This window comes from Guillardia theta (genome assembly GCF_000315625.1).
Source record: "Guillardia theta CCMP2712 unplaced genomic scaffold GUITHscaffold_47, whole genome shotgun sequence".
Classification (NCBI taxonomy): domain Eukaryota; class Cryptophyceae; order Pyrenomonadales; family Geminigeraceae; genus Guillardia; species Guillardia theta.
In genome coordinates this window covers 17379-40696 of record NW_005434627.1, presented here as the reverse complement: position 1 = coordinate 40696, position 23318 = coordinate 17379, and the positions used below count along the sequence as shown (strand labels likewise).

Sequence of the window (23318 nt, the reverse complement as noted above, 5' to 3'; positions counted from 1 at the left end):
CTGCTGGGAGAGCCTGAGCTTCCAGCGTGGTAGCCGTGGGCTCTCTCAGCTTGTAACCTCGACTGAGGACCGCTCAAGAGGCAGTCAGCTCAACTCAGCTCTCAGCTTACTTGTAGAGGACCTTTGAAACAACATCGGAGTATCAGCTGTCAGCTGCATGCTGAGGTTTTTGCGGGCTGTTCCGACTGTTCAATCAGTTGCAGCGGAAGTCTTTCCATGGCACAACATCGGCACAGTTTTGATCTGAATGGGCCTACCAGGGATCTAGCTGATGCAGCCAGCCTACGGGTCTTGCTCCCCCGAGCAGAACTGTGCCTTGAAGATTGAGGAGAAGGAGTTTTTCTTCCGGCTCAGTGTGGCGGCCGTCAGGGATCTGGCTGCAAGGTCACCGAGGAGAAGTATCGCGAGAGCAGCGAGCGGGAGATCAAGATAGCACTGATGCTTGTCAAGGAGCTCATCGGCCTCTGGGGTTTGCCATCAACAAACCACATCGAGCAGAGTACCTTTGACAAGGTGGTGGGTGCTAAATAGAGCTGCAGCTCTTCACCCAGGGCCGACCTTATTCCTATCTTGTTTGTTCTTAGGTGGATGGACCAGGACAGTGTCTGTAGCTTCAGTTGTCTGTCCATCGTTTGTCTCAGTCGCACGCACTCGACTTTGAATGAATTTCATCAGTCTGTCCATCGCGATGATGATTGTTCATTCTTTCTTCTCTTCTTCAGTTTTGTGTTGATGAAACGAGGGAGCTGGAGGGAAGAAGAAAGACAGGCACAAGGATAACAGCAAGCGAAGGACATACTGATGCTCACGACCAGATGTCACGTTTGGTAGATTGCTGTATTGTGTACTTCACTATCAACCACCGGCTTTGGCTTCAACTGCTCACTGCGACCTGCTCTTATCTCACGGTCCCACCTCTGTACATCTGAGGCTCAGTCGAGGTTACAAGCTGAGAGAGCCCACGGCTACCACGCTGGAAGCTCAGGCTCTCCCAGCAGTCCTCCTCCATCTCGTTCGGTCTTGACAGGAACCACTCGATGAACGCGCGCGAAAGCCCTTCGTGACCCCTGCTGCCTCGAGCAGCTCCTGTCCCCTCCTCGCCCTCGCCCTCGCTCTCGCCCTCGCCCTCGTCACTGTTGCTGCCGCTGCCTTCTTCCCGTCCTATCCTCCGTAGCGAAGAAGCTTCTTTCCCCTTGTTGTAAGGCCAGCGCGTGATCCCGAGACGGCGGCAGGCGCCTCTGAAGGCCGTCAGCGACAAGCCCTGCATACAAGTCAGTGACACCCTCCAGCCTCCTCCTTGTCGTCGTGTCTCCCTCACCAGCGAGGCGGCTGCTTGCTCCTGCTTGACATGAAACAGACTCTCAAGGTCGCTACGCGTCACTTCCACTGCCGACATGGGCCGCTGGACGCTGTGTCGACGGCGAGGGTAGACGCGGATGGAGGCATCAGGGGGGTCATTGTCAGAGCTGGGCATGGCAGGGAGGGACATGCAGGAGCGGGTGCGACTAGGAGAGGAGCTTTAGGAGCAGCGATTGGCGGCGACTGGCCAGGGCAATAGGGGGTTCGGGCGGCCGCCGCTAGGAGTCGGAGCGAGTTTGAAAAGAGCTGTGTTCATTCGACCTCTTCAATTGAAATCGAATTTTTTGCTCTGGGGAGGGCCCGGCAGTACTACGGTACTAGCCAGAGTCACGCGGCCCGGTAGCGGCTCCCCGGGGCGCGGCCGGGACCCGGGGCGCCCGGCGGGGGCGCCCGGCCGCCGTTCACCGTCACGCCATCCCACTGTGACTGAGAGCCTCCCGGAGCCGCTTACGGAGGAGTCGGAGTTCGGAGTCCGCCGCTGAGGCACAGTCACCACGGCGGGCCGGCCAATCAGACTGGCAAGAGCCCGGGGCCCGGGCCGACCGTGCCGGGCAGTCCGATCCGATCCGATGCCTCCTGACTGTGATCATCGGATTGTCCGACAATCCAATGAAGTTGCCTACACGACTGACATGCCTTATGCGTGTGTGCTTGGTTGACACAGAGAGGAGGTAATATGCGTCTTATAGCAAGCTAATCAATACAATACTAAATTGCCTAATCAGAGAGATCCTTTAGTAAGTTACAAGAAACAATCTTGACAACGAACAACTCTACAGTCTGAGATGTGCTCCAAGCTCAATCATACGAAAGAAGGTTGTGGATGCTTGACCACAGAAAACGACCAATACTCCATCTTGTAATGAGCATCAAAAGGATTCGAAAACTTCTCTAGGCTCTGGAATCCATAGCGATGCTGATTCCCCGGAGTCCTACAGCTTCGTTCGAAAAACAAGCTCGAGTTGTTGGAAACGTCGTCTTGCAGTATGTCGCAAAAAGTACAAACGCTCACACATGATCCAACCTTGGATGGCCTGGAGCTTGAGTGCGATGCAAGAGCCATTGGCTGAGAGCCATCTGGGATTCAAACTGCCAGAGTCGCCGCCTGCCGCAGTGCGCCGGCGGGTGCGGATGCAGCAATGGGGAAAGGGGGAGGGCAGGCAATTTGGTTGTACTTGCACCCCCAGGCGTGTAAAAGCGTGCCACGGTAAGTTCAAAAATAGTTTTAATGTTTGAAACCTTGTTGTTTGGAGGAAGCAAGAATACTTGTAAACCTAAAACTGCTCGACATGGTCCCCGATTCAAACTTCCGGCAGATTTTCAACCATCAGTGCCGAAATTTCTGGTACAAATTTTCAGTGCGCGGCATAATTGAAAAGCCTAGGCTGAGGTACCCCGCTCGAAAATGATGAAAAGCGAGCATTAGAAAATACCATGGAATGACGCCGGCCCGCCGGCGGCCGCCCCCGCGGCCTCCAGGCTCCGGACTCGAGTAACGGTCACTGACTCATGCGGCGGCGGGGCCGGCCGGGCCGCGTTTGAGTCACGGTGCTTGTCAGTCAGGCCGCCGTGACTGATTTGTAACAAGTTACTTGAACCGTCAATTGAATTGAGTAAAAACATTAAGTTAGCCTCGGAGAGTGGGGCGGACCCTCCGAGCCTGACTGACTTGAAGAGCCCGGCGACTGACTCGCGGGCCGTCATATCCGATCTTTCACGTACGTGCCGTACCGTACGAGGACAACTGGCAGCCGCTGAGCCTGAGAGTACCAGGCTTCACTGACTTATTAACTGCCGGAGTGCGGCGCAGGTCACGTGGCCGTGACGGGTGAGGGTCGCCGTGCCGCCAACGAATCCGATCAGCCCGGGAAGTCAGGCCTGCCTCAGGGATAAAGAGCGACGATGGGACGCTGCGACGATGGGGTCTTCGTAGGGAGAGAAGGCAGGAGGGTGACGGGGGAAGACAAAGAATGCGAGCGAGGAGGAGGGAGATTGAGGGAGATTGAGGGAGAGAAGAGAAGGAATGTTTCTGTGAGGTGGAGGGGGCAGAGCAGGAAAGAGTCCTCGACAGAGGCAGAAAGGGAGGAAGGAGATACTCCAGTTGGAGGTGAGGGAACTCAGGGGATTCTGCCTTCAACCCTCCATCCCATCCCATCCCTTCCTATCTCTATATCTTTGTTTCAATCCAAGGATGCTCACATGCTGCTCGGCTTCTATGCTTCATTCATTCATATCACACGATCAGTATTCTCCAGCACAGCGGAAGTTTGTTATATCGGAATCTCCTTGAATGCAGGCTTGCTCCCTAGGATCTCTAATCGAAACCGTCGCAGGGCAGACGAAATAATGGAAGCGGAACCACGTCCGAGTAGGCCGGACTCGATCCCTGGCTTCATGGCCATACTTACCTCGCACAGTGGTAAGTCGATGACCCAGTTGGGTTGACTTCCACATTTCATTTTCCTGTGTCCTCCTCCGGCTCTTCCTCTGTCCTCCTCTCCTTCTATTCATCTTCTCTGTCCTATTTCACCACCACCACCTTCACCACCACCGCCGCCGCCGCCGCCGCCGCAACCTCTTCCTCCTCCTCCTTTTTCTCGTCCTCCTCCTCCACCACCACCACCACCATACCAGTATCACCGCCTTGTCAAGCAGCACCTCCTCCTTTCCTTTCCTTCACTTTCCTTTGTTCCATCAGCCACATACCCCATTCCTTTCTCTTCCTCTTCAAACTCCTTAGCCTATTCAGACTCTTCAGTCTCTGTAGCCTCGTTAGCCCCTTACATTCTGGCCCTGACTCTGCATATTAGCAAGAGAAAAAATCAGGCTGGCCAACCGCACGCAGGACAGGGAGACGGCTCGGAAGCTCGAAGACACTTGGTGGGTAGGAGAATGGCGGGGGAATGGAGTGTTCAAGGGCTGGTGGGTTGGATGGATTCGAAACACTGCGACGGACAACTCGGTGCATCTGAAGCTAGTCAGTCAGTACGCCACAGTGCAGTACAGGGACGGTTTGAAATTCCAGAACGCAGTAGTGTCGGAGGACGAGTATACAGCTTTCTCGAACATCTACACACTGATGGACAACAACGAAGACTGCATTGATTTCCTTGACCATCTCATCCGCACGAAGCGGATCAACCCTCGGAACATGGACGCGGCCCAAGAGACGCTGAAAGACATCAAGGGGGAGTACCCTTCCAGTGATAGTGAGGGCTCGTCATCAAACTTGGATGAGATCGGGTGCGAGATGTGCAAGGGGTTCGACTGCTCCGAGGACAACGACATTGTCCTTTGTGGCGGCAAGGATACAGGTTGCGGGAAGGGATGGCACATCAGGTGCCTCAAAATCAAAGAGCTGCCTGAGGGAGATTGGTTCTGTCCCAAGTGCATTGCTGCTGGTGCTGCTGGCTCTTCCAAGGACGACGGGAAGAACCTGTCGAAGAAGAAGTTGGAGATAGCGAAGATCCTATCCAACTGTCAAGAGATGTTCGAAGGTTGAGTGTTTGTGTGTTTGTATTGTCCTATGTCTTGATCTTTGCCTTGTATCTCAGGCGGAGATGAACACGCCAAATCAAACCAAGGACACAGTGCGTTTGTGAAACCGGGGTCGGTGAATCGAAACCGGCCTGCCGGCAACCGGAATGAGCAGAACAGCGGGAAGAGGTGAATGTGTCGGTCGTTTGTGCGAAGACTGACTCTTGACGTGCAAGGGGTAAGAGTGATGACAGCACAGCCGGTCAATCATCGTCATCGCGGCCGAGTCAACCTCAAGGTAGTCAGGCTGCCTCGGACAGGAAGAATCAGCTCAGCAACAGCTCGATGCTGAAGAACGACCAAGTACTTGACATGTCTGACTTGCAACTTCCTAGTTGATGCCTTTGTGCAGGTTGTGCAGGCCCTGGTTAAGATGCACAATGTGTCACAAAGCAGCGTGTGAGGCCCCCATGAGTGCTCTCTTCGCTCCCTTGATGTCTCGGAAACGTTCAGGAAGCTACCAAAGAGGATCCCTTCGAGTTTGAACCACATGTTCAATGTCTCAGGTGAAGCAGTGATCAAGTTGCCAAGAGTTTGAGATGGCGAGGCAGCTGTTGATAAAGGGTTGCGAAAACTGTTAGTGAGAATCGTCGACCACGAAGCCGCTGTGAGTCGCCGATACCTGGTAAGAAAGGGAGGCAATGGAGGATTTGGAAATGATGATGGTGATGATGGTGGTGGTGGTGGTGGTGGTGATGATGATATAGTGATCATGATGATGATCGAGATCGAGATTATCGAGATCGAGATGGAGATCATGATGATGGTCATGTTGATTGTATTGGCAACAGGCATGGAAAATCTACAAACAAGACGTGCTCAACCGCCTTGGATGGACAGTTTTGCATGAAGGTATCGCGTTGTCCACCACCCCACGTCGTCAGACGTCAAGATGTCACCACAGATCCGAGAAACTCTTTCGTCCTCTTTGGAGTTCCGAACGATTTGATGGAAAAGGCGGAGCGGGAGAGGCAGAGGAAGGTAGAGGAGGAAGGATGATCGCCGTTCATGCTCTGCCTCATTTCAACCTGCCCAGATTCCGAAGGAGAAGCGAAAATTTTTCTCCGATAGGAACGACTTCCGGAGGTGCCTCGGATACTCAGCAAGAAATCCTCTCTGACCGTCTTGGATGTCAGATGTCTTGAAGTGATCCTCAAGGAGAAGCACGATGCTGAGGTGCAGCAAGGAAGCTCAAGGAGAGCCAACGTGAGTTCTGAGATATCGTTCCTCCTCTTCTTTCTCCCCTTCCTCCCTCACTCCCTTCCTCCCTCCTCCTCTTTCTCTCCTCCCTCCCTTCCTCCCTCCTCCTCTTTCTCTCCTGCCTCCCTTCCTCCGTCCCTTCTCCCCACCCCCTTCTTCTGCCAGATCTTCTTTTGATTCTCAGTCTAGTCCATCCTTGTCTTTCTACCTCCCCTTCTATTTTCTTCCGCCCCCTTTTTCCTTTTTCCGCCAACCCACCCATCCGAACCCCTCACTACTCTCTTCAGCCTGTCTCTTTCAAACTCCGGTCCTCGCACGACCAGCGTGACCCCCGAGTGTTTGACGGCGAAGCTGAAGAGCTTCCCAGCAACTGGAAGGATCAGGGGCTTGCAGGAAGGCGAGTGGCGGTGTGGGTGGAAGAGGAGAAGCGGTGGAAGGAGGGGCAGCTCAGGGAAATAGCAGAGGATCGAGCCGTCGTCTCGTTCCAGCACGGGTCCAGCTCTTGCGAGGTGAAGGTGGAGGACTACGGGCCGACCAACAGCTGGGTCATTCTTCGAGACCAGGTAGCACCGTTGAGGAGCAGGTCAAAACGAGCCTCTCCCGGCGAGTCCGAGCAGCGAAAGGCGCGCAGGTGGGACAAGGAGGGGGGGCATGAAGGCGGTGCGCGCGAGGGAGCAAAGGAGGAGGGGACCAAGGAGAGTTGGAAGGCGAGGAAGGGATCTGGGGCCAGCAAGGGCGAACGAGACGTATGGAGAGACGTGCTCGACATCGACAAGGATCAAGTCACACAGCAGCTACTGCGCGCAGCACTATTCCACAAGCTCGGGGTTAGTCTCTTGTTCCTGTTCTCACCTTGACTCCATCCCTCGTCGATGCCCCGGCATCAAGGCTATGCTGAACTCTGTGCAGATTGTCATCGGAGAAGAGAACTTCAGGAATATCTTGCAGATCAAGCAGAATGAGCTGGTAGAGAAAGATTGCTTCAACTGGACCTTCCGACAGGGGATCATCAAATCGGATGAATGACCCGCCCGGACTTGCTAAGAGATTCAATCGTTCAATTATTGCGCTATACAACCGGGTTAACATGAGCCATTAAGATATACAGTGAAACAAAAACAATAAAACAGATCTAGAACCCTCAGAAAGAAACCTGTCGGTGAAACATTTTGTCAGTCAGATATCGTTGAAACAAGCCTATGATCATCATTAAACAAAGATTATGATCATGATCGCTCTAATCTTCCTCAATAGCAGCAGCAGCGTGGCCATTGTCATTTGCTTGTAATCATCATCATCATCATCATCATCATCATCAACAACAACAACAACAAACCAAACAACAACAACAACAACACGAACAACAAGAACAAGAACAAGAACAAGAACAAGAACAACAAGAACAACAAGAACAACAACGTCATCCACATCATCAGGAGCATTAACAGCAGATTTAAGGGAAAGAATGGCGTGTCAATACGGCAAACCTGTAGGTCAACTGATGAGTTCGATTCAACAAATTTCTTTTTCAGCTTGTCGTTCCATCGGAATTTGATTGCATTCACTGTGCGATGCGGCAAGGTGTTTTGGATCTGCTCAGCCTCTCTTACCTGCATGACTAGGTCAAAGAGCAAACACACAGGACAGTCGAACCGTCATGTTCTTTGTGGACAACTCTCCCGATCGTATGATCCTCAACTTCGCTATCACCTCCTCATCCTCCTCCGGCGTCCACTCTTGCCCCTGGCAAGCCATCAACACCTCTCAGACACCTCGGAGAGCACCCGACCTTTGTGCAGAAGGATGAGTCTGCTGCTCCATCAGAGGGCTGGAAGAGACCGGATGACGTGAGGGACGGCTCTGTGGCCACCAACGTCGGCAAAATCGCAGTCGTGTCATCATTGACGGCAAGTGACAGATGCTGCTTCTCTTCCATGTCCTCCTTCTCCTCCTCTCTAGCATCTTTGTGCTTCTTGTTCGTCACAGCCCTCGCTCTCCTCTTGTTCGATGTCTTGCTCACTGCAGACAGCTGCTGCACGATCTCAGTTGCCTTCTTCGATTCTTCCTTCGTCTTTCGCGTATTCTTTCCCATCGAGCCCACCCAATTCCTCTACTCTTCCACAACACTTGGGCCAGTAGCGAGGGAAAAGTCTTCCGCACGTGCTAGTGGTGTGCGATCAGGTACTTGACTGTTGTTGTCACCAAAGTTGCGCTAAGGCTTCGCTTTCTCGGGACCATGAGCCGAGTCGACCAGTCTGAACCAACTGAATGCAGTCTGAACCTGGAGGAGAACAACATCAGGCGATGAAAAGGAAGGGAGTGAGACAATGCCCCATTACTCTCAGCAACACAAGAATGAGAGAAAAGTTACTCTTTCAACACTTCAAAAAGGATGTTTCGCAAGGTGCAAGTCAAATTCATATTCTCTCACGTTCGCATACAAAATGGAAACTCAAGGGATTGAAGGACAGCAGCACATGAATCGGCATGGAATGAAAGACTAGAGCGAGCGACGAGCCCGTCGCAACTCCATGAGGGCGCAGAGTGAAAAAAAGGAACCAGCCTGGTACTCCACTAAGAAACGACAAGGAGGACAAGGAGGACAAGGAGGACAAGAGAAGGAGCAGGAAGGAGGGGGAAGCGGAGATGATGGAAGGGTAAGTGGTCATGAGAGAAGAGGAGACGGATGAGAAGGGGCATGTAGGAACGCTGCTCAAGCCCAGGGGCTGCATGGCGGCTGGGGCATGGATGGGCAAGGGTGGTAAGCAGCAAAGGGCTACTACAACGATTCATGGTAGGGGTAGTCATCACTATCACCCCTTAATATTCCCAAAGAAAAATATCATATGGAGGGGTAGTATTCACAAGTTGAGTCCTCTCCGGGGGTCTTTGTTGAGAAGTCGGCTTAACCAAGGGTGGGTGGGTGTACGAGATTTGAAACTAGAAGAAACCGGTCCGCCTCAGCGTCCTCCGGTCCGCCTCAGGAGAAATGCCGGACATTGCCCGGTAAAATAGTTTATTTAGTTGAGTAAATATGTGTACTGTCGCGGATGTTTTGCGCTTCTCCTCCTCCGCTCCTCTTCCAGCCGCACCTCCCATCTGTTGAGGCCAAGGTCTAACCCTATGTAATTTTAATCATACCAGAATTATGAAATATTAGCACTATGGGCCCCAAGATGGATGAGGCACCTCGTTGCTTCCTCGCCTCTTCTTCTCCCCCATAGATCTGTCGTTTGGTTTTTTTTAGGGGGTGCTATTTGCTAAAGGCCAAAATGAACTCTCTTCTTTGTTTTCTTGGCCATCTCGATATAGAGGCACAAGTTTGCGAGGGCGGTATTTGAAATTTTATATTTTCAAAACTTTTATTGAATTTCTCATTTTATTTGAAATTGAGCAGATAATTTATTTCAAGAGTGAACCAACTTTACAAACTGAAGCATTCGAAAACCCTTCTACCAAATTCCCTCCTGTTGTTCACCCCCTCCAATGTAATGTATGTGGGAGGTGGGTCATTTTAAAAAGCAGATTGCGAACCTATTTGCTACGCATTTCAATCTATCTATCTGTTATTGGGATTATGGAGCTTCAAAATGAAATTTGAAGCGCACTGTTTCAATTGATTCACGCCAACTTGTATTAGAATGAAAGTCAGTACAAACAGACGTGTCAAATTGTACCATGCAGTACCAAAAACTTGTACTGTCTTTAAAGTCATCTGAGAAGATGTCTTGTATCTAAAAACATCATTTTTCGATATTTGTTATTAGTAAACATTAATAAAATTCAAAAATTAATAGAAATTTTCACTTACTACTGACGGTTTCTACAAAATTGTACTGGGATTAGTTTTACAAATATATAATGGTTATTGTCAGGTATAAATGAACGGGAAATCAACATAGTTTACTCATTATTTTTTTGCCGTACTGATCTTTGAACTGTTGAATACTACCCTCTTTTGCTCAGACAATTGATGGTCAATAATGGGGTACTTTGTCGAGGGTGGGTGCCAGATAGGAGGCTCGTTCCTATCCCTCATTAGCGCCCATCGTCAATGCAGGAAGAGGGAGGATTGTAGTAGACGAAAGGAGGCAGAGAGAAGGACAGAGGAAGGGGCGCAGGCACTGATAGTGAGAGGAGGATGAGAAACACTTTCTGTAGTTAGTGGCTTCTGCTCTCTTGCAGGCAAACAACACCCATACATTGATTCCGACTTCGGCTTCCGGATTGTTCGTTTTCAAACGAGCTAGCACGAATCATTAGAATTCTCTGGTATCTGGAGATCTGTTGACTGGAACTCTGCGATCGACCGATCAAGATGGAGGACTTTTCGCAAGCCATGGGTATATTCCGAAATTCTCCTGAATGCCTTTGATGCTCATCTCCTTGCCTAACAGGGGTGGTGAACGCTCCTGCGGATGCTGGCGCTCCATTTCAAGACGAGAGCAGCAATGCTGGCTTCGGGGATATGGAAGGTGCTCCTCTGTTCTGATGTGACCTTGCCACGTGTCCTCACTCGCATGCCAACCAGTCAGCGCAGCTCCTCCTCCTCCTGGTCACGAGGTAGAAGGAACGGGGCTAGACATGGCGGCAACCATCGGGCTGGGAGTGAAGAGCCCTATGGCCCTTAAGATACAGCAGCCGCATGCAAGACTGTTCGACAAGATCATCAAGCAGCTCTTCAAGCTTCAGATCAAGGCCGATGCTAAGGAGCACCTGAAAGATCTCTCAAGGTCCTTCTTAGCTGCCTTCCTCCACCACGAGCAGCTGGGAAGGTCTTTGGCTGAGAAGAACTTCGTCAAGATCATTCGCTATCTTGTGCCTACTAAGGCCACCAACTTCGGCGATCGATTGCGAAAGGCTGGCTGGGAACCTCCCGAGGGTATCGAAGTGAGAGTGGAACTGGCGCCAATGAAGAGGCAGGTGCAGGAGCTCTGCGAGGGCGTTTCGGACATAGACAAAGATGGCCTCAAGAGACTTTATTCAGTGGTTGCACATTTCCAGGAAAGGCTCATCCGACATGTTCAGAGCTGCGCTAACAATGAGTCTCTCAAAGTGCTGTCTCTGGAATGGGTCAGGGGGAAGGCCTTGCTTTACATTTCCGACGAGGGCTTTAAACCACTTGTGTGGCTCGCAAGCCCCGAAATCGAAGAGGCCTCCAAGTCTTTTGCTATACCTGTGAACCCAGTCTGTCCAGTGCCTCAGAAATTCTCCTCTACCGAAATGATCATCCCACCTTTGCCGAGGAAACTACGTTCAAACGCGCACTTGAAACTTGTCGACAGGACTGCGAAAAGAATTCTGACCACGCAAATTTCCAACGAGGCTACAGACTCTTTGAAGAGTATTGTATACAATTTGTTCCTCAACTTGATGAAGCATAGAATCACGGACATCAATAACATGCAGGATAACCTGATTTCAGTCATTGGGCCAGCATTTTCAGGACCAAACGCCGTTTCTGAACTCACTACATTCTTTCAAACCTTTGGGCTTCCATTCGACTCAAGCACTGTCCAGGTTGATGCCGAAGGCAAGATAGTGTCAAACCCGAGCATCGTTCCAACCGCAGCCGAGCCATACAAGGAGTCTGACTTCGAAGTAGGGGAGTTGGATGATGGAGACGTCGATGCACAGTCAGACATTGACATGAATGAGGTCAAGGAGACAAGCGACACGGAAAAATATGCAATTCTATCGGATGGGGAAGACCTGAAAGTCGTTCTTCTTTTGAGCTCGTGCAGAAGACTTCTCAAAGATTTAGCAATCGCCGAATCTCCATCGCAGGGCAAGATATACATCGAAACTATTTTCAACTTTGTGTTCTTGTTTTTGTGCAAGCTTCTACGCTACGTTCAATCCAAGGCCCAAGAAGATAACCTCGACATCGTAAAACTTGCCTGGCTCAAGCAGAAAGGATTGCCTGCAGTTGGAAATGAGGAATTCAAACCTTTTCTGTATCTTGTTGGCGCTGAGAAGACGAGCCATGGTGTTTCGAGCATGATTGGCAATCAAGCTTCAAGCAATATGCAAGCTCCTCATGGGAGAGTTGTGGACCGGGTTGTGAAGCAGATTTTCAAATTGCAATTCAAGGCAGACGCAAAAGAATACTTGAAGGACGTGGTGAAGGCATTCATGGTCAGCCTGCTAAAAGTTGACCTTGTCGGTAAAAATTTGGGTGAGAAAGACATTATGAAGACGATTCGAAACTTGGTCCCAACAAAGTCAAGCCAATTCGGAGAGAAGCTTCGGCGCTCCGCTTGTGAAGCCCCAGAAGGCCTCGATTTCAAGGTGGAGAACTCGCAGATGAAGAGGCAAGTGGAGGAGCTCAGTGACAATGAGATCGAGCCCGATAAAGATGGACTGAAGAGATTCTACTCGCTTGTGACTCATTTCAGTGAGAGGCTGGTATCACACATCCAACACATTGCAAATAACGAGGAGGTCAAAGTAATCGCTCTAGATTGGTTGAGGCGAACAGGCCTTCAATCCGTCATTGACGAGGGTTTCAGACCTCTGCTGGAGATGACGCTCAAGGTCATGACTCCTTCCTTCATGCTCAGCTGCCAGAACTTCGCTCGCACCGAGAAAGAATTCCCTGATGGCTCTGCGAAGATGAGCATCACAGGAAAGAGTGGAGCCTTGATCTCTGAAATGGACAAGCAGGACGAAGGGTTCGACGGTAGTGATGGTCTCAACAAGGATAAGAACAAGGACGGGGTTCCAAAGATGGACGATGGGAGAGGATTGGAGGATCCATCTCACAAGATCAAGATCCAGCCACCACATGCGAGACTGGTAGACAGGGTTCTCAAGATGGTATTCAAGCTGCAGCTGAAGGCGGACGCCAAAGACTTCATCAAGGAAGTTGTGAAATGTTTCTTGATTGGATTCCTGAAATCTGAAAGTCTTGGCCGCTCACTTTCAGAGAAGAACATCCTGCGTGCTATAAGGACCATGGTCCCTGCCAAGGCAAGCAACTTTGGTGAGAGATTGAGGAAGGGATGCTGCGAGCCCCCCGAAGGGCTCGACCTGAAGATCGAAGTCGCTCCCATGAGGAGGCAAGTGCAGGAGCTCAGCGACTACCTGCTCGATGGTGATCGAGAGGGACTGAAGAGGCTGTATGCTCTGATTGCTCACTTCAGCGAGAGGCTCGTGCATCACATCCAGCATACTGCCAACAACGAAGAGGTCAAGGTCATCGGGCTGGAATGGCTAAAATCGAAACCGCTCTCGTTCGTTGCCGATGAGGGACTGAAGCCCTTGCTCGAGATCGCAGGCATCGCGATCCAGAATGACGAGAAAGTGTCGCACGCGATCCGCTCAGGAATTGAAGAGAACCCGGCGAAGCGCGGGCTGAGCGAGGACGGCATGGAATGGAATGATCCAAAGCGACAGAAGCTCGACATGGTATCAGGCTTGAACCAGCCTAAGGACTTGACTGCCGAGGGACTTGACACGGCAGTGGAAAGCATGGCAGATCATGATGATGGCAATCAAAGTGGTGACGATGGTGAGGGAGCTGCGAATCGGGCAAAGATGCAACATCCGCATGCTCGGTTGGTGGATCGGATGCTCCGAATGATCTTCAAGCTTCAGCTCAAGGCTGATGCCAAGGAGCACATCAAAGAGCTCACCAAGTGCTTCATTATCGGATTCTTGCGTCTAGAGATCCTTGAGAAGTCGCTGTCCGACAGGACGATGTATCGAGCCATCCGGATGCTGGTTCCTGCCAAAGCAAGCAACTTCGGAGAGAGGCTGAGGCGAGCCGGATGCGAACAACCTGAGGGCTTCGCCTTCAAACTTGAGACGCCCCCCATGAAGGTGCAAGTGAGTGAGCTGAGCGAAGGAACCGTCGACGGCGACAAGGATGGCTTGAAGAGGCTGTATGCTCTAGTCGGGCACTTCTGTGAGCGTTTGGTATCCCATGTCCAGCACACTGCCAACAACGAGGAGGTCAAAGTCATAACGTTGGACTGGATGCGTCTGAAGGCTCTATCGCTGGTCTCGGACGAAGGTTTCAAACCGCTGCTCCGCATGGCTGAAGTCTTCTTTTACCACTACCCCAACGGCGACTACATGAGGGAGTTGAAAGATGTGCTGGGAGCCAGAAGCTCGTTGATGTTGGCTGGTGATGACCTCCTGGATGCGGATGGGAAGTCGAAGCTGGATGACGAGGGGAAGCTCGATGAAGGAGGCCTGGACGACGGCATGCCGGGCGATCCCTCGTCCAAGACCTTGCCGAAGGCTCAGATGCCTCACTCGAAGCTCGTGGACAAGGTGATCAAGCAAACATTCAAGCTGCAGTTGAAAGCGGATGCCAAGGAGCAGCTGAAAGAGTTGACGAGGTCCTTCATGTCCGGCTTTCTGAAGCATGAATCTCTCGAGAAGTCGCTTTCGGAGAAGAACGTTCTGCGAGCCATTCGGACGCTAGTCCCAGCTAAGGTCAGCATCTTCGGAGACAAGCTGAGAAAGTCGTGCTGTGACCCTCCCGAGGGTCTGGATCTCAAGATCGAGATCGCTCCAATGCGCCGGCAGATTCACGAATTGAGCGATGGGGCCGTTGACGCCGACAAGGAGGGGCTGAAGCGATGGTACGCCGTTGCCGCCTACTTCTGCGACCGCTTCGTTGCCCACCTGCAGGTTTGCGCGACCAACGAGGACGTCAAGGTTGTCCCTGCCGAGTACATCCAGACTAGAGCCTACTGCAGCATCACTGACGACGCGCTCAAGGCTCTGCTGGAAGTAGCGGGGGTGACGGTCGCGTATGACGAGAGGATCGTGAAGAAGATGCTCTTCATCACCGAGGAGGTCGAGATGAAGTCAAGCCATGTCGCTGGGGAGTGGTCAGACAACAAGAGAAGGAAAGTGGACAGTGGTCAGGAGAATCTCGACTCAGCGGTGGGGGGCAGCTTTGAAAACCTCGAGCCGGGCTCGGACTTTGACAACCAGGCCTCGAATGAGGTGACTCAGGGAGGAGGCGATGCTGAAGCCGCGGGCGCAGGAGCAAGTGGTGGAGGTGCGGAGGGAGAAGGTGGAGACGGTGAGGGCGGAGACGGTGAGGAGGGAGGAGAGGGGAAGGGGAAGTCCACAGGATCCTCGAAGCCTTTGAATCCGCATGCGAGACTGGTGGACAAGGTGGTCAAGATTGTGTTCAAGCTGCAGCTCAAGGCGGAGGCGAAGGAGCTGATCAAGGACATGCTTCGCTCCTTCGCTGCCGGGTTTCTGCGACAAGAGACGCTCGGCAAGTCGCTGTCGGAGAAGAATGTCTACCGAACCTTCCGCCACCTTATCCCCATCAAGTCGAGCTGCTACGGTGATCGCATGCGAAGGAGCGGCTGCGACATCCCCGACTCTCTTGACATCAAGGTTGAAGTAGCACCCATGAAGAGGTTTGTGCAGGAACTGACGGGCGGACACATGGAGCCTGGCAAGGATGGGATCCGAAGGCTGTACGCCGTCATGGTCAACTTCATCGAACGTCTTGTGCGTCACGTGCAGAATTGTGCGAACAACGACGGGGTGAAGGTGATCAGCATGGAGTGGCTGCGAGACAAAGCTCTGCTGACGATCCTCGATGACGGCATGTTCCCGCTCATCTCTCTCATGGACCCCTCCACCATCCCCTTCCTGCGGGTCCACCCCAAGAATGTTCCTCCCTACATCCGCGTCGGGAAGGGGGACGACGAGCCTGACGGCAAGAAGACAGCAGATGAGGAGGAAAAGAAGCGAGAAGATGACAAAGAAGCTTCAAGCTCCGAGGCTGTTTAGGAGATGAAAGAGCTGCTTGCTTAAATTGAAAGGATAATATGAAGCTTTAATTTGAAACGTCCCTTCTACAAACCAAACCATATAAATGGACAAACAAACACTATCCTGCTGTTGACTATCTTCTCTTCACTGTTCTCTTCACTGTTCTCTTCACTGTTCTCTTCACTGTCACTGTTCTCTTCACTGTTCTCTTCACTGTACATGATTACATACTGTACACCTCTCACGAGCTCGCGCAGATTGAGCCATCAGTTGAGGAGACGGGACACAGACATCTCGGGGTTGTGACTGTCGCCTGCTCCAGCCTTCACCTTCCCGTCCGTCTTGTTCTGCTCACAATCAGCCGAACTGAAACCTTCAAACTCTTCCCCTTCCCTTCCCCCTCCTCCCTCCCCTCCTCCCTCCCCCTCCCTTCTCACCTCGTGGAGCATCATCACTGTCTCCGCCAAAAGTTCTGCGTCCTTGCTCAGGGTCGCGTCATAACTTTCCCTGAGCAGACGGTCAGGACGGGAGGCTCAGCTTCCCTCTCTCACTTCTTCCATGGGTTAGATGGGCTGGAAGATGAGTTGCCGACTCCTGGCGTCTTGGCTCCATACACAGACCGGTACGGCCACTTCTTGATGCCAAGTTTCCTAGTGGCCCGTCAGTGCTCGCAATCCAGGCAATTCCTCGCGTACCGGCATGCGGATTTCATGGCGGTGGCAGAGATTCCTAGCTTGTAAGCAGCTTCATGCAGGGGGAGACTGAAGAACTGCTGGAGAGTCTTCTCGTTGAGCACCACAGGCTTGCTGTTTACTCTCGTTTGCTGCCCTGCCTTGCGGCGGGGGAAGATAGTGTTGAACCCTTTCATCTAACGCTACAGTCAGGGCGAGGAGACGAGAGTCGATCTTGACTCACCTCTGCCATCTCGTTGCTGGGTGAAGGATTTCTTTTCCCGTCATCGTCTTCATGTATTTCCATCGACCTGATTGTGCGCGGGTGACTTGTCTGTCGTGAAACAAGTGTCATTTCCACGAATTTCTGACAAGGAAGCGAGAAAACCGACCGAAAAGCTCTTTGATGCTGCGAGAGATTCTCTGATACAAATATACTCTGATGAGGGCATCAACATGAGTGCTTGTTTACACGTTATACCTCAATCTAAAGCAAAACTAGCCTGGTGGTCTCTTCTCCAACGACCTCTTCAACATGAAATCAGATTCTTGGTTGCAAAGATTCCACAACAACTCACAGAAGGAAATCGAATCATCTCAGGAACTTGCAGCAATGCTGCAAAAGACAAGTCCATCGCCATTCTCCTTCCAAGACAAGGAGTTAGAGAGCACTCATACCGGTACCAACTCAAGAAAATTGTGAAAGTTTAAACATCTACATGACGCGTATACAAGATGCAGGTGGTCATGCAAGTGAAAGTGCAGTCCCAGCGGTCGAGAACAAGAACAGGTGAAGAAAGAGAGGACCATCCAGTCTCTGAGTGGGACGAACAGGAGATCGAGGGAGAGGGGGGGGGGGGGAGAGAGTGGAGAAACCAGTGATGGTAAAGCAAGAATCTGGGCATTTGACCGAAAGTTAAGGTTCATCGAACACTGAACTCGAGGAGGAGAGGAGTGGGAGTAGTAGCAGTAGCAAGAGGGTAGCACAGCAAAGTTGGAGGGCAGGAAGGGGATGGAAGGGGGCGGGGGAGAAAGGGAGGGGTGAGGGGCGGAAGGAAGAATGAGGGGGAGGCGGATGTTTAAAAGGCAGGGAGTCGTATATAAAGGGACTAAATTGAAATATACACTACAAAACAATGTGCTCTCTTTAAAATAGTTTTTGATGCTTGATTAGTGTTTTAGCGTCAAGATGTATTTTTGGACACTGGAAAAATGCCTTTTCAATGAGCCCTGGTACTGAGAAGCCCCCAACCACCTTACCTCTCAATGTCCTATAACAGGGGGGCCCTTGCGAAGAACTTGAATTAAAACTATTATTCAACCTACAAATGGGTTTTACCTTGGTCGACCCCACCCCCTTTTACTACCGTAATAAATGCGGCCTCCAAACCACCCCGACCCCCCCCAATTCCATGAAACTGACCAGCCCTTATACATCTAAAGGAGAACCCCCCACCCCCACTTTCCACATTTGTGCAGTACCAAGAACCCTACCCCTCGATCCTCAACACCCCTTTTTGAAACCACTGAGTCACCCCCTGCCAGACTCAGCGACCGGACCCCATCGAGCGGTCTTATCGATGCTTCTACCCCACCCCCAAATTGGCTTCATTTTGATGACCCTACCCCATTCTTGCCTGACTGCAACACCCGTCGACCCCCACTTTTCCACCACCAGGCTCTACCCCCCGCCCTTCTCATCATCCGATCAGAAATCCGCCCCCCTGAGTAGGCTTAAGAGGGACCACCCCACCTTGCCAGCTGTTTTTCCATGGTAAACAATGGGGTCCTTCTTCAGGGGGCGGGGGATAATGAGAGGCCGCGGACTCCCGATTGATACCGACCGGGAACTTGTCAAGAGGGGGTACTCCTTATAGGCCATAGGGGTGGGTGTGGTAGTACCAGCCTGACTGGCACTTCAGAGTCTCAAACTGCTGACGGTCGTACCGTGCCCGGTGAGGAGGGGGGGGGGATATGACGGGTACGGAGTCACCACTCAATCCGAGCGTTTCGGGGGTCGGGGGGTTGGGTGGACTCCGGGACACCGTGCGGTCACGGTTGACTGGACTGGGACAATCCTGAGTGGGTGGGGTGTCCCTTTGGTTTGTTCAAGGGGAACAATACTCCGGAAACTTGGCTGAAAACCGTTGAAACTTAACTTTGAGTAAACCGTTCGACGGTCGTTGAAAGAGGACCGTCAGACTAAACTGAAAACTTTTACTCATCGTAGTAGGTGGGCGACTCGGACATCGGACGCCGACCGTACCCAGCGGGACGGTGGCACCGTGGCACTGGCAAGTTATCCGCGCCGGCGGCGGCCGCGGAGCCTGGCCCGTGGCGGCCGCCGGCCGCTGTCTGGCACGGTGCGCGGCCAGAGACGGTCACCGACTGGGCCGGGGCCGACGGCCCACGGTCCGACCGTCGGACGGTCCGATCACAGTCGGACGGTCGGCCGGGTCCGAACCGTTGAACCGCCGGACTAAGAGTCGCCGGGGCCGCCGGGGCCCGGCGCCGGCCGCACAGCCGCTGAGCGGCACTCAGGGGCGGCAGGCTGGGCGGCCCGGCCCGCGGGCCCCCCTGGAGCCAGCCCGGCGAGTCTGAGTCGGACCAGCCTGCAGCAGTCACGCCCGCGTCCCGGAGTCCCGGGGCGGCGGCGAGTCCGGGGATCATATCCCGGAGCGGCTCCGGCGGCGGACACCGTCGTGACTCCGGTTGCCGGACCGTCCGTCACGAGGAGTCGTGAAGCTCACTGTCAGTGACGCCGGCCGGCCGCGGCCCCCGCCTGGCCAGTGGGCCGCCGCGGCCCGGGGGGGGACCGTCTCAGCCTTCGCCGGGAGGCCCCCTCGGATGGGCCAGCGCCGCCGGGCCCGGCGGCGGCGGGCGGCGGGCCGGGGCGACGGTCATGTTGGGCCGAAGTCACTGAGCGGCCCAGGCCGGAGTCGGCCCGGCCGGGAGTCGAGCCTGCCGGAGAGTCGGCGGCAACTGAGTCGAACGAACTACAGTTCGGAGGCTGAACTCCCCGGAGTCCCGGAGGTGAATTGAAACCGTTGAACCGTCTTGACTTGGCAAACGACTCGCTGGCAGTTGCTCCTATCCACATTGCTTCAACGGTATTTGATCAAGTGACTCAGGCTCGGTGGCAGACGGCAAAGAACATTTGAATTGAGAGTCATTAAAAACGCCGCCAACAACATTTGAATACACCTCTCTCATCATCACAAGTTTACCTGCAGGGATCCGACTGGTCAAAGTACCTGCTAGCACAGTCTAGCCCCCTCCCTTCCCCCGCCGCGGGCCCTCTCAAGCTCATCCCTTCTCACGCAGAATGACCCATGATGCTCTGGATGCTCTCAGCTCGTTTGATCCGGTAGAGCTTGTGCATCTGCATCCCACCCGTCACCTCTTCCCCCACCAGCCCCCCAGCTCAGCTGCACTCACCTTCACCTTACACTCGTAGATCTTCCTGTCGTGGATCTGTACTTCTCCGATAATGTTCAAGCCACCTTCGCCTTCAAACAGCAGGCACACCATGATGTCTCGGTACCCGTCGGGCGCCTCCTCGAGGCTCAGCTTGTTCTTCACCCGGCACACGCGCATGCCGGTCTTGCCTTGCGACGTCAGCCAGCGATACACTTGCGCCATGTGGCTCGGGCGGTTGCAGATGACGCTTGCTCGCACCTGCACGCACTTGAGGGACTGCAATCGAGACCTGTCGTCCTCCTACCGGGTCAAGAACGCGACGGCTGTAAGGCCAGCCAGCATCCTCCTCCTCCGCCGCCGCATATTCCATCACCTTCTCAGCCATCCTCGGCTTCTTCTTCACCGCAGCAGGTACGAACTCGATCGGATGCACTCCGTCATCGAAATGGCAGGCGATCCTGACCCCCTTCGCCCCCTGGCCTGCGGCTCTTCCAGCGGGTCTCTCGACTTCACACTCGGCCGCATGCGCCTTGAGGACGTCGACTAGCTTGCTATGGAACGAGTCGTTGAGCAGCACCGCACGGCTGTGGAGTTGCGATATGAAGACATCCTCTCGTAGCATCAGGCTCCCCGTGCTCAGCCGCCTCCACGTCTCTAGTTTCTTGTGCAGGCTGGACTCCTTCCTGTCTTCCTCCTCCACTCTGATCGCTCGCACCTGTCATACGGTCATGCCTGTCGGCTACAACCCATCGCCCTGGCAGTACCTGATGGTCATCCTGGTAGAACAAGGCGTCGACGAAGCCTTGCCCGACCTCCTTGAGCTCAGCTCCTCCTGCTTCCTTCATCATGGACTCATACCTTCTGTCGTTGATGCGGGCGAGCTTGTCCATGAGCCGCTGGATGTGCTTCTTCAAGCGAGGCAGGAGCTGCGGGTTGTCTCGCCAAGCGTTGAGTCGCAGCACACGCCCGGTGAAGTATTCATATGCTCGCTCGAAGTCTCCGCTCAGGTACTGGGTGAAAGCTTCATCCTCGTACAAGCTGTGCGTTGTCTCTGCCATCAACACATCTCCAAGGCTCTCTCGAGACTGCAGCATGCGAGCCTTCCACCCCACCGACAGCATGTCGCTGCCTTCCTCTTCGCTCCTCGAGCTCGAGGGGCTCAGGATCCGAAGACACACCATGAGGATGAGGCTGTGCAGTCGCTGCATCATCTCGGTCATCTCCTCCCCCCCCTGCTGCGCCTCGAGGTCTAGCGCGTCCGTCTCCGCCTTCATGGACTCCTCGTCCGCTATCATTCCGAACGACCTGCCCGCAACGACATCTGCTCTGTACTTGACAAAGTCGTAGAAGCGCTCGAAGTCGTTCTTGGCAAAGTCATCGCCCAGCGCAAGCTTGGCCACAGCCTCTACGCTTCGCTTGTCCATGACGATGACCCTCGACCTCCGGTAGCAGCTGAAGATGGAAGACGACTTCTCGCTCGGCAAGATGTACCCTGCGCTCACGGTGACTCCCAAGGCTTCTCGGACTCGACTCATCATGTTTGACAAGTCTGTCTCCTCTGCCGTTCTGTTTCTGAGCGACGCCTTGTAAAGCCGGTAGAACGCCGCCGAGATCGCCAGCAGAAGTACCAGGAAGCCTCCGCTGACTGCCAGCACGATCGTCAGCAGCTTGTCACGACCTTGACCCGACCCGTCACTGGGCGGATTCCAGCCGCTTCTTCCGCCAGGCCACAGCGGAGTCAGTCCGCTAACGTCGGCGAAGGCCTGGGCGGCCTCCCACGTACCGATGACGACGGACTCTATCACGGACGCGTTCGCTGAGGACGGCTGGATGTTCTCGATAGTCACGACGATCCCGTTGGGCTCTCGATCTCCCGACGCGTCGAAGGACACCAGTCCCGAGGCCCCGGGGAACGAGGAGTTTCTGATCGCATGAGCAAGCGCCGCCCCCGTGCCGTTGGTCTTGGCCAGCCCCAGCGCAGTGGCCCACGCGGCATCGTAAGCGAAGGAGGCATAGTCGGGCAAGGGCATGGAGTACTCCGCGGGCTTCATGCCGATGATGGAGTTGTTCACCTTGGACTGGTCGACCGTCCTGAAAGCGGTCTCAAGGAGGTCTCGCTTCTTCCCGTACAAAGGAGCGACGCGAATCTGTATCCAGCCCTTGAGAAGCGCCGCCAGCTGCTTGTGCTGCATGGATGCCACCACCGCACTCGGCACTCCTATCTCCCCCGCCACCCACGCGTGTCCGTCCTGCAAGAGCCCCTCCTTGTTGGAATAGGTCAGCACCAGCTCCAGGTTGGGTACGCCGATGCCGAGGTAGAGGAAGATCTTGGCGCGGCTCTTCTGCAGGGAGCTCATGGCTGCAGCAATGGACTTGGAGCCTTCTGGCACAAACTTCTGTACTTGAACCAAGTCGACGCCCTTGGACGAGGCTTGTTCCTGCACATTTGACAGGAAGCCGTTGCCGTAGGTTGTGTCCTCACACAGGACCGCGATCTGCTTCCACTTGAACCGCAGGCATACCCCGATGAGCGCCATGGCATTCAGCATGATGAGAGGGTTGGTTCGCGAGAAGAGCGGGTACGTCTGCTTGTCCGAGAGAAGCGTGGAAGAGGCCCCGAAGCTCGTCACCGGCGTCCCCTGCAGAGCAGACACAAGGCTCACGACCTGCGACCCGTCCGAGGTCATCGGGCCCACTATCGCATCGATGCTCGACGACTCTCTCCACGCCAAGACTTCCTTGAGCGCCTCTGCTGCGTCGAACTGCGAGTCTTTGAACTTCACGTCGATGCGGAAGCCCTGCCAGCTCACGTCACGCCCAGCACCAAGGCCAGCTCGTCGCAGACCTGGGGCAGGCGGTCGACGACGGCTTGGCCGACGATCTGAGGGTCTCGAGTGTTGACGTGATAGAGCGCGATGAGGCAGGCCATGGAGACCTGCTTGAACGCCAGGAGAGGCACAGACCCGTACGTCTTGACCAGCACCGGCGACAGCACTCCCACTGTGCTGTTGAGCGACTGACCAGCGGCCGATGAGGAGGAGAGGATGCAGGCAACGAGGAGGAGGGGTGGGAGCCTGCTGGTCATTGCTGGTGGTGCTTCGGTCCTGGCGGAGCCTGGAGAAGGTAAAGAGAGTCATTGGGAAAGTAGTAAGTAAAGTCTTTCTCAGACAGAATGTTTGTTCTGTTGATATCCTCTTCATTGTTCACTCTTCATTTTCCTCGCTCTGTCACTTGTATTTTCTATTCTTCGATCATTTCTAGGCACCTCTTTTTTTCTCTTTCGTTCGCACTCGCTTGCAATCTTTCTCTTTATGTCATTCTCTTTCTCTGTCGCTGTCTCTTTGTGTCTCTCTGTCTCTCTCGCTCCCTCCCTCTCCT

General features: G+C 53.7%; 6 protein-coding genes across 6 annotated transcripts; 2 read left to right on the top strand and 4 right to left on the bottom strand.

The window, feature by feature from the left end:
• Positions 1-898: 898 nt before the first annotated feature.
• GUITHDRAFT_110651 (hypothetical protein) lies at positions 899-1489 on the bottom strand (the record flags this gene model as incomplete). The annotated part of the gene is made up of 2 exons (XM_005830157.1): positions 899-1261; positions 1319-1489. The coding sequence occupies 2 exons, from the start codon at positions 1487-1489 to the stop codon at positions 899-901; spliced, it is 534 nt and encodes a 177-aa protein (XP_005830214.1).
• Positions 1490-3705: 2216 nt separating this feature from the next.
• GUITHDRAFT_163873 (hypothetical protein) lies at positions 3706-7237 on the top strand (the record flags this gene model as incomplete). Its single annotated transcript, XM_005830156.1, has 12 exons — positions 3706-3778; positions 4170-4856; positions 4914-5025; positions 5073-5199; positions 5249-5295; positions 5350-5402; positions 5448-5521; positions 5749-5877; positions 5933-5982; positions 6033-6102; positions 6384-6923; positions 7006-7237. The coding sequence occupies 12 exons, from the start codon at positions 3706-3708 to the stop codon at positions 7120-7122; spliced, it is 2079 nt and encodes a 692-aa protein (XP_005830213.1). The 3' UTR covers positions 7123-7237.
• A 482-nt stretch (positions 7238-7719) lies between these two features.
• GUITHDRAFT_110649 (hypothetical protein) lies at positions 7720-8188 on the bottom strand (the record flags this gene model as incomplete). Its single annotated transcript, XM_005830155.1, has 2 exons — positions 7720-7839; positions 7886-8188. 2 exons carry the CDS (start codon positions 8186-8188, stop codon positions 7720-7722), a joined length of 423 nt encoding a protein of 140 aa, XP_005830212.1.
• A 2226-nt stretch (positions 8189-10414) lies between these two features.
• GUITHDRAFT_110648 (hypothetical protein) lies at positions 10415-15867 on the top strand (the record flags this gene model as incomplete). Its single annotated transcript, XM_005830154.1, has 3 exons — positions 10415-10439; positions 10494-10571; positions 10628-15867. The coding sequence occupies 3 exons, from the start codon at positions 10415-10417 to the stop codon at positions 15865-15867; spliced, it is 5343 nt and encodes a 1780-aa protein (XP_005830211.1).
• Positions 15868-16115: 248 nt separating this feature from the next.
• Positions 16116-16717, bottom strand: GUITHDRAFT_110647 (hypothetical protein; the record flags this gene model as incomplete). Its single annotated transcript, XM_005830153.1, has 4 exons — positions 16116-16196; positions 16287-16356; positions 16401-16499; positions 16545-16717. The coding sequence occupies 4 exons, from the start codon at positions 16715-16717 to the stop codon at positions 16116-16118; spliced, it is 423 nt and encodes a 140-aa protein (XP_005830210.1).
• Positions 16718-19836: 3119 nt separating this feature from the next.
• Positions 19837-23025, bottom strand: GUITHDRAFT_110646 (hypothetical protein; the record flags this gene model as incomplete). The annotated part of the gene is made up of 5 exons (XM_005830152.1): positions 19837-19902; positions 19959-20198; positions 20245-20655; positions 20705-22738; positions 22786-23025. 5 exons carry the CDS (start codon positions 23023-23025, stop codon positions 19837-19839), a joined length of 2991 nt encoding a protein of 996 aa, XP_005830209.1.
• Positions 23026-23318: the final 293 nt, after the last annotated feature.